The sequence below is a fragment of the Strigops habroptila genome, chromosome W (assembly GCF_004027225.2).
Source record: "Strigops habroptila isolate Jane chromosome W, bStrHab1.2.pri, whole genome shotgun sequence".
NCBI lineage: Eukaryota > Metazoa > Chordata > Aves > Psittaciformes > Psittacidae > Strigops > Strigops habroptila.
Window position 1 is genome coordinate 18,237,674 of NC_044301.2, and position 18,760 is coordinate 18,256,433.

General features: G+C 44.8%; 1 protein-coding gene across 2 annotated transcripts in view; it reads right to left on the reverse strand.

Annotated features, from left to right (window-relative positions):
- The window catches only part of LOC115619201 (RING finger and SPRY domain-containing protein 1-like), a 42,479-nt gene that overhangs the window by 5,241 nt on the left and 18,478 nt on the right, over positions 1 to 18,760 (reverse strand). For both annotated transcript variants that reach the window (XM_030511240.1, XM_030511241.1), the window contains 6 exons: positions 17,981 to 18,112; positions 10,565 to 10,680; positions 9,316 to 9,459; positions 6,995 to 7,106; positions 5,906 to 6,008; positions 2,373 to 2,525 (listed from right to left, as the gene is read on the reverse strand). In XM_030511240.1, coding sequence (XP_030367100.1) covers positions 2,373 to 2,525; positions 5,906 to 6,008; positions 6,995 to 7,106; positions 9,316 to 9,459; positions 10,565 to 10,680; positions 17,981 to 18,112 — 760 coding nt within the window. The remainder of the gene's footprint in view (positions 1 to 2,372; positions 2,526 to 5,905; positions 6,009 to 6,994; positions 7,107 to 9,315; positions 9,460 to 10,564; positions 10,681 to 17,980; positions 18,113 to 18,760) is intronic.

Here is an 18,760-nt window from a genome sequence, read left to right on the forward strand (position 1 = left end):
CTGCTTACATTGCTGCAACCACCCCCACAGGGCATTTGCCACCATCCATGAGTCAGTATAAAGTACTGGCCATGTTTCTCGTTCAGCAATGTCCAAGGCCAGCTGGATGGCTTTCACCTCTGCAAACTGACTTGATTCACCCTCTCCTTCAGCAGTTTCTGCAACTTGTCACAGGGGACTCCACACAGCTGCCTTCCATCTCTGATGCTTTCCCACAATATGGCAGGACCCATCAGTAAACAAGGCATATTGCTTTTCACTCTCTGACAGTTCATTATATGGTGGGGCCTCTTCAGCACGCATCACCTCCTCTTCTGGTGACATCCCAAAATCTTTGCCCTCTGGCCAGTCCACGATGACTTCTAGAATTCCTGGACGACTGGGATTTCCTATTTGAGCTCGTTGTGTAATTAGTGCAGCCCACTTACTCCATGTAGCATCACTTGCATGATGTGTAGAGGAGACCCTGCCTTTGAACATCCAGCCCAGCACAGGCAATCAGGGTGCCAGGAGGAGCCAATCCCTTCTGAAGCAGCTCAAACCCCTTCATAGGCTGCCAGTAACTCTTCTTCAGTCGGAGTATAGCCGGCCTCAGATCACCTGTATCCTCGACTCCAATAGCTTAGGGGTCGACCTCGAGTCTCCCCTGGAGCTTTCTGCCAGAGTCTTCGGGTAGCACCATTCTCCCCGGCTGCAGTGTAAAGCACACTTCTCACATCTGGCCCAGTCCGGACTGGTGCAAGGGCTACTGCACGAAGTATCTCTCGTTTAATATGTTCAAAGGCTTGTTGTTGCTCAGGGCCCCATTTGAAATCATTCTTCTTCCGGGTCACGTGATAGAGAGGGCTTACAATCAGACTGTAATTTGGGATGTGCATTCTCCAGAACCCCACAACACCTAAGAAAGCTTGTGTTTCTTTCTTGTTAGTTGGTGGAGACATTGCTGTTATCTTGTTGATCACACCTATGGGGATCTGGCGACGTCCATCTTGCCATTTTATTCCCAAACATTCAATCTCCTGTGCAGGTCCCTTGACCTTACTCCGTTTTATGGCAAAACCGGCCTTCAGCAGGATTTGGATTATCTTCCTCCCTTTCTCAAAAACTTCTTCCGCTGTATCACCCCACACGATGATGTCATCAATGTATTGCAGGTGTTCTGGAGCTTGCCCCTGTTCCAGTGCAGTCTGGATCAATCCATGGCAGATGGTAGGGCTGTGTTTCCACCCCTGGGGCAGTCGGTTCCAAGTGTACTGGACGCCCCTCCAAGTGAAAGCAAAACGTGGCCTGCACTCTGCTGCCAAAGGGATTGAGAAAAATGCATTTGCAATATCAATCGTGGCATTCCACTTGGCTGCCTTTGACTCCAATTCATATTGAAGTTCTAGCATGTCCAGTACGGCAGCACTCAATGGTGGTGTGACTTCGTTCAGGCCACGATAGTCTACCGTTAGTCTCCACTCTCCATTAGTCTTTTGCACTGGCCATATGGGGCTTTCGATTCTCCTCCCCATCCTCCACATCCCTCCGAGGCTGGACAGTCATGAGTGGCAGGGTGCGTGGGATAGTATGGTGTCATGGTTTAAGCCCAGCTGGTAACTTAGAACCACACAGCTCCTCGCTCACTTCCCCTCCTTCTTCCCCCCCCTCCAGCTCCCAGAGGGATGGGGAGGAGAATGGAAAGAATGGAAATCCCATGGGTTGAGATAAGAACAGTCCAGTAACTAAGGTATAATACAAAACTGCTACTACTACCACCACCAATAATAATATTAAGGGAAATAACAAGGGGAGAGAATATAAAACTAAAAGGGGAAGGGGAAAAGGAAAAGAAAACAATAACCACAAGTGATGCACAATATAATTGCTCACCACTTGCCGACCGATATCCAGCCTGACCCGAGCAGCGATCTGGGCCTTCCGAGTAACTCCCCCCAGTTTCTATACTGGGCATGATGTGCTCTGGTATGGAATACCCCTTTGGCTAGTTTGGGTCAGGTGTCCTCTCTCTGCTTCCTCCTGGCTTCCCGTGCCCCTCCTCACTGGCAGAGCATGAAACTGAAAGGCCCTTGATTGGGGTAAGCATTACTTAGCAAGAACTAAAAACATTGGTGTGTTATCGGCACTGTTCTCAGACTAAAGTAAAAACATAGCACTGCAGCAGCTACTAAGAAGGAGAAAAATGAGTGCTACTGCTGGACCCAGGACACCTCCTCATTAAGTTGCACTGGAGCCTTTTCTAAAGGAGACCTACGTAGGTGTGACCCTCTAAGATTAATATTGCCAAGTACAACATAAAGACCATGCAACTCCAAAGTGAATCATTTTATTTCTCCATATGCAAACACACTACAACTAGACACGAGGATTACCTGGGCAAAACGATCTTCTCTTCTGCTGTCAGAAAGGCATAATCATTAAAGGTACTAAACTTCATTGATGGTGGGTATTTGAAAGGTTTTGCCCCGAAGTTGAACTCACATTGTTGATAGGACATGAAACTAGCTGCAGCAAAAAAGCCAGATCTGCAATATGAGGAACAGACATTTTAGAATGACTTAAACAATAGGAGAGCTTTCCAGACATGTTACTACTACTACCAGACAAAAATATACCCTGAAACAAAGAGACAAGTTCCTTCAATAGAATCATAGAATCATAGAATCATAGAATCGTAAGGGTTGGAAAGGACCTTAAGATCATCTAGTTCCAACCCCCCTGCCATGGGCAGGGACACCTTGCCCTAAACCACGTGGCTCAAGGCTCTGTCCAACCTGGCCTTGAACACCGCCAGGGATGGAGCATCCACAACCTCCCTGGGCAACCCATTCCAGTGCCTCACCACCCTCACTGTAAAGAACTTCTTCCTTATATCTAATCTAAACTTCCCCTGTTTAAGTTTGAACCCATTACCCCTTGTCCTACCACTACAGTCCCTAAGGAAGAGTCCCTCCCCAGCATCCTTGTAGACCCCCTTCAGACACTGGAAGGCTGCTATGAGGTCACCACACAGCCTTCTCTTCTCCAGGCTGAACAGCCCCAACTCTCTCAGCCTGTCTTCATATGGGAGGTGCTCCAGCCCCCTTATCATCCTCGTGGCCCTCCTCTGGACTCGCTCCAACAGCTCCATGTCCTTTTTATGTTGAGGACACCAGAACTGTATGCAGTACTCCAAGTGGGGTCTCACAAGAGCAGAGTAGAGGGGCAGGATCACCTCCTTTGACCTGCTGGTCACGCTTCTTTTGATGCAGCCCAGGATGCGGTTGGCTTTCTGGGCTGCAAGCGCACACTGCCGACTCATGTTAAGCTTCTCGTCAACCAACACCCCCAAGTCCTTTTCTGCAGGGCTGCTCTGAATCTCTTCTCTGCCCAGCCTGTAGCAGTGCCTGGGGTTGCCCCGACCCAGGTGTAGGACCTTGCACTTGGCTTGGTTAAACTTCATAAGGTTGGCATCGGCCCACCTCACAAGCGTGTCAAGGTCCCTCTGGATGGCATCCCTTCCCTCCAGCGTATCAACCGAACCACACAGCTTGGTGTCGTCGGCAAACTTGCTGAGGGCGCACTCAATCCCACTGTCCATGTTGCCGACAAAGATGTTGAACAGGACCGGTTCCAACACCGATCCCTAAGGGACACCACTCATTACAGGTTTCCAACTGGACATCGAGCCATTTACCACAACTCTTTGCGTGTGGCCATCGAGCCAGTTTTTTATCCACCGAGTGGTCCATCTGTCAAATTGATGTCTCTCCAATTTAGAGACAAGGATGTCATGTGGGACAGTGTCGAATGCTTTGCACAAGTCCAGGTAGATGACATCAACTGCTCTGCCCCTGTCCATCAGTTCCGTGGCTCCATCATAGAAGGCCGCCAAATTGGTCAGGCAGGATTTCCCCTTAGTGAAGCCATGTTGGCTGTCACCAACCACCTCGTTGTTTTTCATGTGCCTTAGCATGTTTTCCAGGAGAAACTGTTCCAAGATTTTGCCAGGCACAGAGGTGAGACTGACTGGTCTGTAGTTCCCCGGGTCTTCCACCTTCCCCTTCTTGAAAATGGGGGTTATATTACCCTTCTTCCAGTCATCGGGAACTTCACCTGACTGCCAGGATTTTTCGAATATGATGGACAGTGGCTTAGCAACTTCATTCGCCAGCTCCTTCAGGACCCACGGATGGATTTCATCAGGTCCCATGGACTTGTGCACGTTCAGGTTCTTAAGATGGTCTCGAACCTGATCCTCTCCTACAGTGGGCCTAAGGTCTTCATTCTCACAGTCCCTGCATTTGCTTTCCAAGACTTGGGTTGTGTGGTCAGAGCATTTGCTGGTGAAGACTGAGGCAAAGAAGTCATTAAGAACCTCAGCCTTCTCCAAATCCATGGTAGCCAGTTCTCCTGATAGCTTCTGGAGAGGGCCTACATTGTCCCTAGTCTGTCTTTTATTTGCTACGTATCTATAGAATCCTTTCCTGTTATCTTTTACATCCCTTGCCAAACTTAATTCTAGCTGGGCCTTAGCTAATAGGAAGTTCTGCAGCTAATTGCAAGAAAAGCCTCTAACACATCCAGTTTCAGCTGCACATGTTCACCTTATTTAGTTCTCAGCTGCTGAATTTACTAACAGAGTTTAGCTGAATTTACTCTGAGTCAGCCAATAAAGGCTGCCTACTCTACAGTTAGGATTAGTCACACTTACACTAAGAGCAGATACATCCATCTGAACAGCCTACAGCCTGTTCCTCTTTACACTGATCACCTCAGATATCTCATACAGCACTGGAAAAAAAGTATTTTTCTTCCAAACAACTGCTGTTTAGCAGAGCTGTGTGGAGCAGTACCAGCTGCAAGGGACACCTCCACATCCACCGCTTCCCACTGTTTTATTTGAGCAGGCAGGAACCTGGAGAGCTTGCAATGTTCATACACTTGTGCGGGACTCATACAGGATGAATCCAGGTTTGAGCACAACACCCATCTGCTCCTCCTTGCCCTTGCAGGATTACCTCAGGACAGCTGTCTTTTCTTCACAGCCACTTTGTAAAAACACCACAACTACTGCCTCTTTTAGTTTTATTTGCTGAAAGGGCCCGAGTTGAGCAATACCTTAAGTTCTAACCAAGTAACAGAATCCATTGAGTATATAAATGACATAGTCCACATGAAGAACTGCAAGCTGAATATACGAGATACTCTGCGACTCTTTAAACTGAACTACTATTTGCTTGCATCTTGAACTTAATTTTAAGGAGAAAACATGAATGAAATTATTATCTCAGTAGTATTACTTTACATAGTACTGTAATAGCTAGTTAAGCTACACAAGAAGCTTCTTTCTCAAGTATCACACCAGCTTATCTTTTCAGAACTAAAAGGCTGAACTTCTCCATGAGTGTCAGAGGAGTTGGCCATGTGTTAATTTTAACAGAGTTGTCAAAATAAGCCTAACACCTTTCTGTAATGATACCAAGAGACATCCTCCCATGAATATTCAATATGCTACTGTAGGAACTGGCCTCAGTGAGCAGCAATAAGTAAACAGGCATTCTTCAGCACTTGCAGGACTAAGGCACTTTTTTTTTTTTTAAGATAAAAATTCCTCAAGTACTACTAGAAATATGTTCATCTTTGCTACAGCCTCATTCTGTTTCAGTGCTGTGCTAGTTTGACAGTAGAAAACATTGAGTTTAACCTACCTTTGGGAAGTTCAAAGTATTTATTTTGGACCCTGAAACCCACCTGTAAAATGATATCCTTCTCACTGATTTCTAAGCAACTTTCAATTGGGAAACCTGCTTAATAATGGCTTCGAGTAAGCAAATATGAATGTACATCTCAAATGGGAAACACTTCATATAATTAAAACAATTACTGTGCAGGTCACTGTCCTTCCAAGTGAGCACACACTTACATAGCAGATGAAAATACTTGCTTCTCAGCAGGAAGCTGGTTTCCATTTAAATAGAAGATCATTTGCTTTTCGTGCAAGTCTAGTAGAAATCCTATTGTGTCTCCTTACATGCAAAACAAAGATAAAGATTTCAGTTGTTAAATGCCAACAGCTGAAACAGTTATTGTTTTAAGTAGCACATATCTCACTAGGAGTTGTCTCACTTAAAAGGAATCGTTTGCAAAAGCATAAGGGAAGAAACACTGATAGACAGAAAAAGATAGAAAAAACCAGGAGAAAACAGTAAAAAATTAAAATATTTTAGTCTGCCAGAGCATTAATACTGCACAGCTGTAGAAGGATTGCAGAGTATTTGCCAAAGCCAGAAAAAAGCTGCACTCTGTCTCTCCCTGGCTGTTTACACCTGTTGGAGATATTCTCAGAACACATACTTGCTAAAATCTAAGTTTCTAACATGCTTGTGGTATTTAAGAGGTGTTTTAATTTAGCCATCCTTGGGAGAAGTTTTTAATAGAAGAGAAGGCAGCACAGTTCACACAAGCATGGCATGCACAGACTCCTACCAAGATTTCAAAGCTGAGATCAAGAACAGAACTTTGCTGTCCAAGTAGTTATCCAAGAATTTAAAGTAAGCAAGACAGCGCGATGCCTCCTTAAAACAAACAAAGAAGTCTAATTCAGAGATCAGGGGTTTTTTTCCCCTTCTCTAAAATAACTCTTTCAACCCAGAAAGAAAGATTTCAGCCCTGTATTGTAGGATTACAAACATCTGGACAGAAGCCTTATGATTAAATGTCCAGCAATGTTAGTTGATGCTATGATTTGTACTCTGCCCATTAAAAGAAAAAGCATTTAACCAACAGGTTCTTTTTAAACAGACTGGAGCAAGAGCGTGGTGCCCACTTTGTACATTTAAACCACTGCAAATACTAGTAAAGGCACAATAATTATTAAACTTTTGGTATCATTGAGATTAGGCAGTAACTGCTCTGTTTGCACCTACTAACAAACTGCTTTCTAGACACCTGCAAGAGGAAAGTCCTGTGCAGAAATCCAGTTAGGATCAACAGCAGAAGATGGACTGAGTACCTTCTTTCCAACAGGGATGGGAATGTGGTTTACTTCTGGCATTATACCAAATCAGCTGCCGGCAGCCATCATAGGCACAGGAATATTCATCATCCCCAATGCCATAACCTTCCTTTAGAAAAAGAGTAAAGCATTTCAGTCTGCAGGCAGTCCTCACACAGAAGGGCTCAAGTGTATTTTTATTCAGCTACACTACTCATCCAGAGCAGGAAGGGTTCTCCCACCTACATAAAGACAATTCTTTCCAACTAGCCTTAAGTTTCATTTCACATCAAAAGGAATTTATTGGGGTGAGGAGGGGGAAAGAAGGGGATATTGTCTCCAAAGTGTTTTTCATTCTCTATGAGCTCGAATCAATCCTGTCTATTAAAATATTTAGAAATCAGAAGGCTAGTACCCAAATAGCTAGGTTAACTTTTTGCATCTTAAAAAGTCAAACAGAACTGTAACTACCCTCTTATCTTGAAGCCCCACTAACAGACCTGTAGTACCTTCCCCCACAAGATATCCCAGTGCCATCAGAATGTACAGCACACAAAGAGAACAAACCCATTGTCCCTTCACTGGATTTGTTGCATATTGTAGCCTTTTCAGTGCCAGCCTCCCTCAGCTTGTAAAGAGGTTATCAAGTGATAGAGCCAAGGTCCAAGACAAATGCAAAACTAAAAGTTTCAGAGTGGGAGAAGAATCTGTCATGTAGGAGAGCCCAAACATGCAACCCAAAAGCATTATGGAAGATAACTTCCTCGTGCTCAGCATGGTTTGTCTGGAGTGCAAATATTAGACAGCATCTGATTACACAAGCCTCCAAGGTCCCAAATTAAAGCTAAGCCCAGCTAATGGGTGTTTAATGGCACATTTAAGACTAGTCTTTTTGTTACACATGCTGTAAATAAAGAGCATATGGCTACTCTGATGACTGTGTTTGCGACATACCCAGAAGATAACACCGTGTATTTCAGGTAGACACCCAATGAGCTTGAACAGCAGCAGCATTTAGCCAACCAGCTGTAGCAACAGAAAAATCCTCCTGCTCAGATGTGACACTTCCTGTTTTCATACCTTGTACAGGAAGCACGGACAGAAAAATGCATCTACACCAAGCTCCTTACCAGTAAGTGGGAAAAAATCTTTTAAGCCTCTTAGCAGTCTAAAGGCAGACACAGTCTTTTATTTCAGTTTCCATTACACTCAACATCTACAATGCCTGTACTCAGGGCAGATCTGTATGAACCTGCTAGAAATGCAGGACTGGACTGTGGATGTGATGTAGATATCATATACCAGTAGAGGACAATGCTATTGACATGAATAATTAGGAGAGATGGAGCAAGACCACTGAACTCACAAGGAAGACTGAAGTTAAATGGTAAGAAAAGCTACTCTCCCATTCCTTGGGTTTCTTGCCACTGGTGTTTGTTTCATGTCCTTGATGTATTTCTCTCGTACCCCCCACCATCAACATTTACTCACATGTATGTATTTAGCCTATCTTCATATTAGCTTCTGCATTTGACCCAGCTATAGAATGACTTTTTCTATAATAATCAGAAATAAGCAGTTTTAACTGCTTATCTCTACATTAAATATATAAATATAATTCTTCTCCTAAATTAAATTCCAAGTAGGAAGAGAAAGCCATGCAATTACAACAATAAAGAAGGGCTACAAGTACATTTCTTACTCAAGCTCAGCCAGTAGTAATGTCAACTTAAAATCCCAGCACTGTATTTCCATTGGGTCAGTGGTGGTAAGCTGGCCACACTCACCTTCTGTACTACAATTCTACCTTGCACTTGAATGAACTTCCATTAAAGTTTGGAAGGCTGATCATATGGGAAGTCCTCCCTAAGCTGAAGCAGACAAGTTTTTTGGATAGTAATCATTACACTTTCTTAGTATTATGGAAATACTGAAGTAAATTATGCTACAGCATACTGAGTTTACAACAGGCATACAGAGTTACTACAAAGACTTAAGAAGAAAGAAGTTCTAGTTACATCTCTACTGACAAACAGTCAAGATTATTCTTTGACTTGGACTTCATGTGCACATGGCACATTTTGCTTTAATGCTACTAAGTACTTGATTTTAAAAGTAAAATAGTAGGAAGAAGAATACTTAGAATTAAGAATAAGATATTAAGTTATCTGGATGAGAGGGAGAGGAAAGCAAACTATAAAATAAGACAGTGCACTTATGCTGTATTATCAGAATAAAGGAAAGAAAGGTTTCATCTTTTTGTAATCCTTATTTTTTTTAAAAGGAAGCTGTCACACCCAAAACGTACTATATTTCTGTTACCAACTACATGTACTCACATGATTGAGAAATTTGCTGTCTCTGGTAGCCCATCCTATCTGCATCACTCCTGAAGTAATGACTGTAACTTCATAGTACCAAACTCCAGAATCGACGCAGAATGTACATCTAACGCTTTCAAAGGATGAGGCATCGCATCGAGCCTACCAAAACCAAACCAAAAATTAAGTTTCTACAAAATTAGCATTCAAACAAGCCCCTTTCTTCCCTGGATCAAGTTTATTGCATATAAGAAAACACCAACATAATTTTAGAGGCACTTCAGACAAAAAGTAACCTCTCTTTACAGCAATAATTGTCACACAAACTAGTGAGTAGGCAAGACTGAGAACTGTTCAGTGGTAAGCCACAGGGGAAAGAAAAAAAAGTAGGAAGTTGACAGAGTCAATTCAAAGAATAAAGACTAAGACAGCCAGGATAGGAAGACCCAAGTCACTGGTTGTTAGCTGACTCCTGGTATGAAGGACAAAGAGGTATTTGAATGTTAATGCATGAAAACCCATGTCTAAGTAGTCAAAAAAGTTCTTAGGAAAAGTAGTGTGGGGGGGAAGGAAAAAAAAGCCACACATGGCTGAGACAAAAATCCTGCTGCTATGGGCTTTTCAAGACTAGACAATTAACAATAGGAATTATACTTTATGAACAATTTTAGTCAAAATGCGTGAAGAGCCAGCTGTCTCTTAAGCATCCTTGGAGAGGGGCTTTTTACAAGGTCCTGACAGAAAAAGGGGGAATGGCTTTAACCTGACAGAGGGGAGACTGAAATGAGATCTTAGGCAGAAGTTCTTCCCCGTGAGGGTGGTGAGGCGCTGGCACAGGCTGCCCAGAGAAGCTGTGGCTGCTCCGAGAAGCTGTGGCTGCCCCATCCCTGGCAGTGTTCAAGACCAGGTTGGACGGGGCTTGGAGCAACCTGGTCTAGTGGAAGGTGTCCCTGCCCATGGCAGGGGGATGGAACTGGATGAGCTTTAAGGTCCATTCCAATCTAACTGAACCATTCTAGGATGCTCCTCACTCTTCCGAAGTTTTGGGGCACAGATACAGGTGTTACTTTAGTGTGAACATTTCTCCAGCTGAGATCAGTGTAGCGATGTTAGGACCCTCTGACAAAGCAAAGCTTCTGTACAAAGCTAGCAGAGAATTTTGATTCATTCCAGGAAATAAAAGAAGCAAGTAGCAATCAAAAAGAGTTAAAACCTGCCTTTTTCTTCAGGCTCCTTTTTAGTTTGGAATCATGAAATGATATCTTACCTCTAATCCATGTGGAGAGATCTTCAGGTATTCACTGACATCGTTACTGTTCAGCATAGCCCTAATGTTGGTCAAGTCAACCTTCTCATATGTAAACTGCCTGCCGCCTTTTAAAACTGCAAAAGAAAACTTGTTTTAATTACAGCTGCATCAAACCTTTATTTTAATCATTTCACACCTGGGCAATCAATCTCTCTGGGATCCAGTTAATTTTTGGCATACCTGAATGAGATATTGACATTTTGCCAGCATGAAAACAGCATCACTTCCCATACACTGTGTGCTAAATAGTCTCTAAACATGAGAGCACAACCTAGACCTCTGACTAGAGCTCCTACAGTCTAGTTTCTACTTTCAGGAAACCCACAGGCAAATGTAAGGCATCCAAGTTCATACCAAGAAGCCACTGCTTCAGGATTTATCATTGTATTTGTATATTCAGCTGGGCAGAGTTCTTCTGATTCACTGCAGCGGACAAGATTTTGGGGATGGGGAAGGAGGGGAAGAGGAAAACAAGAAACTTGAACTGAGCCAAGGCAGCTCCTTCTCCCTGCATCCCCTTTTCACACGGAAGGATCAGAAGTATTTATCTTGCCAGGTGTCAAACTGCTGACATATGCATAGCAAGATCTCGGATTTGTAAATTAAGACACTTCATACATCCCAAACTTGCTACACACTTAGACAGATGTTTATGAAACACAAGTGACATTGGCCTTTTATAAGCTGGCTAAAGCCCAACAAGAACATTTACTCAAATTTACCCAAAAGACATTAGAAACTACAAGGTCTTTAGAGTTGCACCCTCCAAATCAAAACTAAACAAGCGAATCTGATGATTATTCATCATCCAAAAGGAGAGATCTCGTCAACTGATTTCTCAAACACTCTGCGTTTGATCACAAGACAGCATCTTTACTTTAAAAAGTCTTTAATATTTCTTTGAAACTGTGAACTGCTGGGGGATGATCACAATAGTGACTGTCACCAGGATGTCAGTAATTCAGCTGTTCCAGAGTCATAGCTGTACTATTTAGCAACTCAGTGCGTATGGTAAAGCATGGGTTATAGGAAATACAGTGCAAAAAACAATTTTCAATGCAGCTCCATCTAGCAGAGTGCAAACCACTTCCTTTCACAAATGTTTTCCTTGCTGTCATGGTTTAAGCCCAGCCGGTAACTCAGAACCAGGCAGCAACTCACTCACTCCCCCCACTTCTTCCCTCCCCTCCGCTCCTGAAGGGATGGGGAGGAGAATCGAAAGAATGGAAATCCCATGGGTTGAGATAAGAACAGTACAATAACTAAAGTATAATACAAAGCCACTACTACCACCACCAATAATAATAATGATAAGGGAAATAACAAGAGGAGAGAATATAAAATTAAAAGGGGAAAGGAAAAACAAACCGCAATAAACCCAAGTGATTCGCAATACAATTGCTCACGACCTGCCAACCGACACCCAGCCCAACCTGAGCAGATATCTGCCCCTACCAGGTAACTGCCCCCATTTTATATACTGGGCATGAGACGCTGTGGGATGGAATACCACTTGGGCTAGTTGGGGTGAGCCGTACTGTCTCTGCTACATCCTGGCTTCTTGTGCCCTTCCTCACTGGCAGAGCATGAGACTGAAAAAGCCCTTGATTGGAGTAAACGTTGCTTAGCAACAACTAAAAACATCGGTCCGTTATCAGCACCATTTTCAGATTAAACTCGAAAACACAGCACTGCACCAGCTACTAAGAAGGAGAAAAATAACTGTTACAGCTGAACCCAGGACAGTATCCACCCCTTATTCCATACCATTCTCATCACGCTCAGAACGGACATTTTTCAATACACCATTTCTTTTTGATTCATACATACACGTAAAAGTCCTGATTGGGCTGGGCCAGCCCTGTTGGCAGATCCCCTGGTGTTGACCAACCAGGTGGATTTTGCTAAATGTGTATCCCAGTGTTCACAAGTCCACCACCACCCATTGCTCTCAGTGTAGTTTTTAAAAGCCCATTGTACCATTTGATTTTCCCAGAGGCTGGTGCATGGTAGGGGATGTGATATACCCACTCAATGCTATGCTCTTTGGCCCAAGTGTCTATGAGGTTGTTCTGGAAATGAGTCCCATCATCTGACTCAATTCACTCTGAGGTGCTGTGTTGCTACAAGACTTATTTCTCAAGGGCCAGGATAGTGTTCCAGGCAGTGGCATGGGGCACAGCGTATGTTTCCAGCCATCTGGTGGTTGCTTCCACCATGGTAAGCACATGGCGCTTGCCTTGGCCAGTCGGTGGGAGTGTGATATAGTTATTGTGCCAGGCCTCCCCAGACTTGTACTTCAGCCATCGTCCTCCATACCAGAGAGGTTTTAACCTCTTGGCTTGCTTAAATGCAGCACATGTTTCACATTAATGAATAACCTGGGCAATAGTGTCCATTGCTAAGCCCACCCCTCGATCACGAGCCTATCTATATGTTGCATCTCTGCCTTGATGGCCTGAGGTGTCATGGGCCCACCAGGCTAAAAATAATTCACCCTTATGTTGCCAATCTAAGTCCATCTGAGCCACTTCAATCTTAGCAGCTTTATCCACCTGCTGGTTGTTCTGGTGATCCTCACTGGCTCAACTACTGGGTACATGAGCATCTACGTGGCGTACCTTCACCACCAGGTTCTGCACCCGGGCGGCGATATCTTGCCAAAATGCAGCAGCTCAGATGGGTTTACTTCTGTGTTGCCAGTTGCTCTGCTTCCATTTCTGAAACCACCCCCACAGGGCATTTGCCACCATCCATGAGTCAGTATAAAGTACTGGCCATGTTTCTCATTAGGCAATGTCCAAGGCCAGCTGGATGGCTTTCACCTCTGCAATCTCACTCGATTCACCCTCTCCTTCAGCAGTTTCTGCAACTTGTCACAGGGGACTCCACACAGCTGCCTTCCATCTCTGATGCTTTCCCACAATATGGCAGGACCCATCAGTAAACAAGGCATATTGCTTTTCACTCTCTGACAGTTCATTATATGGTGGGGCCTCTTCAGCACGCATCACCTCCTCTTCTGGTGACATCCCAAAATCTTTGCCCTCTGGCCAGTCCACGATGACTTCTAGAATTCCTGGACGACTGGGATTTCCTATTTGAGCTCGTTGTGTAATCAGTGCAACCCACTTACTCCATGTAGCATCAGTTGCATGATGTGTAGAGGAGACCCTGCCTTTGAACATCCAGCCCAGCACAGGCAACCGGGATGCCAGGAGGAGCTGTGCTTCGGTGCCAATCCCTTCTGAAGCAGCTCAAACCCCTTCATAGGCTGCCAGTATCTCTTCTTCAGTCAGAGTATAGCCGGCCCCAGATCACCTGTATCCCCAACTCCAAAAGCTGAGGGGTTGACCTCGAGTCTCCCCTGGAGCTTTCTGCCAGAGGATCCAGGTAGGACCATTTTCCCCGGCTGTGGTGTAAAGCATGCTTTTCACATCTGGCCCAGTCCAGACTTGTCCAAGGGCTACTGCATGAACTATTTCTCATTTAATTTGTTCCAAGGATTGTTGTTGATCAGGGCCCCATTTGAAATCATTCTTCACGTGATAGAGAGGGCTTACAATCAGAAAGCAATTTGGGATGTGCATTCTTCAGAACCCCACAACACCTAAGAAAGCTTGTGTTTCTTTCTTATTAGTTGCTGAAGGCATTGCTGTGATCTTGTTGATCTGGTGACGTCCATCTTGCCATTTTATTCCCAAAAATTCAATCTCCTGTGCAGGTCCCTTGACCTTATTCCGTTTTATGGCAAAACCGGCCTTCAGCAGGATTTGGATTATCTTCCTCCCTTTCTCAAAAAATTCTTCTGCTGTATCACCCCACACGATGATGTCATCAATGTATTGCAGGTGTTCTGGAGCTTGCCCCTGTTCCAGTGCAGTCTGGATCAATCCATGGCAGATGGTAGGGCTGTGTTTCCACCCCTGGGGCAGTCGGTTCCAAGTGTACTGGACGTCCCTCCAAGTAAAAGCAAACTGTGGCCTGCACTCTGCTGCCAAAGGGATTGAGAAAAATGCATTGGCAATATCAACTGTTGCATCCCACTTGGCTGCCTTTGACTCCAGTTCATGTTGAAGTTCTAGCATGTCCGGTACGGCAGCACTCAATGGTGGTGTGACTTCGTTCAGGCCACGATAGTCTACCGTTAGTCTCTACTCTCCATTAGACTTTTGCACTGGCCATATGGGGCTATTAAAGGGTGAGCGGGTCCTGCTGATCACTCCTTGGCTCTCCAGTCTGCGGATCAGCTTATGGATGGGAATCAGGGAGTCTCGGTTGGTGTGATATTGCCGCCGGTGCACTGTTGTGGTCACAATTGGCACTTGTTGTTCTTCGACCTTCAGCAACCCCACAACAGAAGGATCCTCTGAGAGACCGGACAAGGTGGACAGCTGCTTAATTTCCTCTGTCTCCAAGGAAGCTATACCAAAAGCCCATCGGTACCTTTTTGGGTCTTTGAAGTACCCTCTCCTGAGATAGTCTATGCCAAAGATGCATGGAGCCCCTGGATCAGTCACAATAGGGTGGTTTTGCCAATCCTTCCCAGTTAGGGTGATTTCAGCCTCCAGTACAGTTAACTCTTGGGATCCTCCTCTCACTCCAGAAATATAAATGGGTTCCACCCCTCGATACTTTGATGGCATCAGGGTACACTGTGCACTGGTATCTACTAGAGCCTTATACTCCTGTGGGACTGATGTGCCAGGCCATCTGATCCACACAGTCCAGTAAACCCGATTATCCCTCTCCTCCACCCGGCTGGAGGCAGGGCCCCTCTAATAGTGATCATAAGATTCTCCACTTATGTCTTGTAGAAAGGGATTAGTATTCCTTATTACAGGAGCTGGAGTAAAATCAGCTCTTCCACTCCATCTGGGAAACTGCTCACCAGAGACTGGAGCAGCAACTTTCTTGGGAGGATCATCATTGATCATTTTTTTTCCTCTTCAGTTCACGCACCCATTCCTCCAGAACTGAGGTAGGTTTTCCATCCCAGTTCGTCATGTCTTCTCTGTGATCCTGCAGATAAATCCATAGGGTGGCCCCTGGCCTGTACCTCCTATATCTTGTCTCTTGGGCAATAGGGCGCCTTCTATTAGTAGCTGAGACGTGGGTTGGTACACGTGGGGAGCTGGATAGAGCGTCTCTCAATTGTTTCAACTCCTGGTTCAGGAGTTTTTCCATAGCTGAAATGATGGAAGGGGTGAAATTGTCTTCGAACTCTCGGAGTTGACAAGTCACTTCATTCACTGTTGGTGCTGCTGCTTCCGTCCAGGTCATTGATGCCCATGAGTGGGCATATGATGACGGCACAGTCCGTGTAAATTTCTGCCACATGGGTTGTGTACATTCAACTTCATCTGGATCTACGGATGTGTTCTGGGCATCCGGCCTACGATAGATCATCTCTGTAACAGCTAATTCCCTCAGGTACTGGAAGCCTCTCTCTATCGTGGTCCACTTGGCTGAGCAACACATAACATCGTCCTTGTAGGGAAACCTTTCCTTCACAGTTGCCAGGAGCCACCTCCAAAGGCTGAGGGCTCATTTCTCTTTTGCGATCACTTTGTCAATTCCCCCTTCCCTAGGAAGTGATCCCAGCTGCTTGGCTTCCCTACCTTCTAGTTCATGACTGTCAACACCATTGTCCCAGCATCGGAGCAACCAGGTGACGATGTGCTCTTTTTCCATATTCCACAGCTCAGTCAAGGTCCGGGATTGAGAAGTTACCTCTTCCTCCGATTCCTCTAGTAATTCCTCTCATTCAGATGCCGTCCCCTGTAGTATGTGCATTGGGTCTTCATCTTTCTTCACTGCACGAGTTGCTCTTTGTGGCTCTCATTTGCTTTTCCCCTTGCTTACAGGGGCAACCGATATTGGCATGGATTGTCGTTTTGGTTCAGCTGCAGTGTCTGTCACTGTGGTTGGAGTATCTGCAGTGTTTGTTGTCAGAGTTGGAGTAGCTGCTGTGCTTGTTGCTTGGGATGGAGCAGCTGCATCGTGTGTTTCTTTGCCACCAGATCCAGAGACATCTTTTTCCCATGAGGTTACTGGACAGTGTGAGTAGGCCTCTGTAGGCGTAGGCCAAGCCCCAGCACGTTGCAATGATTTGTCCCTCTCTGGTATTGCCAGGACAACAGCACACCTTTTCTAACTTTTCTACTAATTTTTCTGGATTCCGCATTTGTTCAGGAGTGAAGTTCCAAAGCAATGGAGGGGCCAAATGGCTTAAGTGCTTGCCCATACGATCCCACACACCCTGCCACTCATGACTGTCCAACATCGGGGAAGATCTCTTGGTGGTATTCTTCAATTGCTGTTCAACCTTAGACAAGACCCGAGCCCAACCCTGCTTAGCTTCCGACATCCGATGAAAAAGGGCGTTCCCAAGGTGGTTATGGCCATGGGTAAAACACATGCAACATGTGCAGCAACATGCTGATTCCCAGGAAAAGCAGCAGGCTGGTTTCAAGGGTATCCAATGGACATCCAAAACCTTTGGAATTCTCAATTGCTGCAGTAAATAGCCTGGTGGGGGAGCGGAGTGTGCGAGGGGATGCCCCCTTCATAGGTTGACCCTCCAAGGGGAAAAAAAGGATGTGTAATTGTTAACAATTCCCATTATATGCCTCCCAAAATATAGACATGATAGCCACACTGGGAACGCAAGCCAGACCACTTTCATGATCAATGATTCTATTGTATTACAAGTCATTACCATGAAGTACAACAAAACGAGAACCGTAGCCCAGGCTCCCCAGCCAATAAACACTAAAACAGCAAATACTGGCTGCAAGTAATGCATGACATGCTGAAACTCAGACCAAGCGCAACAACTCTGAGAGCCAATAAATCAACATTGTGACGAGTGACTATTAATCCGGAACAATGAATGCTTATCACAAATACGATTAGACACACTCTGGTCAGATCTGTCATTATCTCAACCCTTCATGCCCCATGTTGGGCACCAGAAAGAACTGTCGTGGTTTAAGCCCAGCCGGTAACTCAGAACCACACAGACGCTTGCTCACTCCCCGCCTTCTTCCCCCTCCTGCTCCTGGAGGGATGGGGAGGAGAATCAAAAGAATGTAAACCCCACGGGTTGAGATGAGAACAGTCCAGTAACTAAGGTATAATACAAAACCACTACTGCTACCACCAATAATAATAACGACAAGGGAAATAATAAGGGGAGAGAATATAAAAGTAAAAGGGGAATAAGAAAAGAAAACAATGAACACAAGTGATGCCCAGTACAATTGCTCACCACCCGCCGACTGATACCCAGCCCGACCCGAGCAGCGATCTGGGCCTTCCGGGTGACTCCCCCCGGTTTATATACTGAATCCATCCCTTTCTTATACCTACACAGATTGTCTAAACTCCACTGGGCACAGAACCCAACCTGGCGTTTTAAATAGTCTGGATTATCTGTCCATTTCTCAAGCAGGATCAGTTGGTCGCTAATGCATGATTGAGAAACTGTCATTTTATTTTCACCTGCAATGACAGCAAAAAGAATAAATGCTATAAACTAGTGACAAGTTCAGTTAAAAATAGTATCATTCTACAAATGCAGTAGAACCCCCCCTTTAAACTTCAGTATTACAAACAGCATGAATTTCTTTCCCCAAGCAGACGTGCATTAACTTCGCACTCCGATATACCACTCCCCAGCACAGAGCTTCATCAAGAGACTATTATATCACAGCTGTTCTTCATCTCTCTAATAGAGATTTATTTCCTTTCAAATAACAAAGGTCTCATGTCATAAGTCTTTATGCAGCAATTTTGAAGCTGAGAAGGACTGAGTTTCCACAAATCTCTTAATGGTTTGTGGGTGGGGTGTCGTTAAAGCAATAAGTATTTTTTCCTGCCTGCAAATACCCATCATAGCTGTTCTCTACCTGTAATAGATTTATTTCAGTGACAAAGGCCTCATGGCATGAGTCCTTCTACAGCAATTTCCAACTGGGAAGGACTGTGCTGAGTTTCAGCAAATATCTCAAGAGTTTGCAGGGGTAGAGGGATGTCACTAAAGCAATAAATATTTCTTGTCTAAGTGGACAAACATTTCTCTTCCATATTTGTGTTTACACCAACCCAGCCTCTCATGCTCCCAAGTTACAGTAGAAGCATAGTATGGCT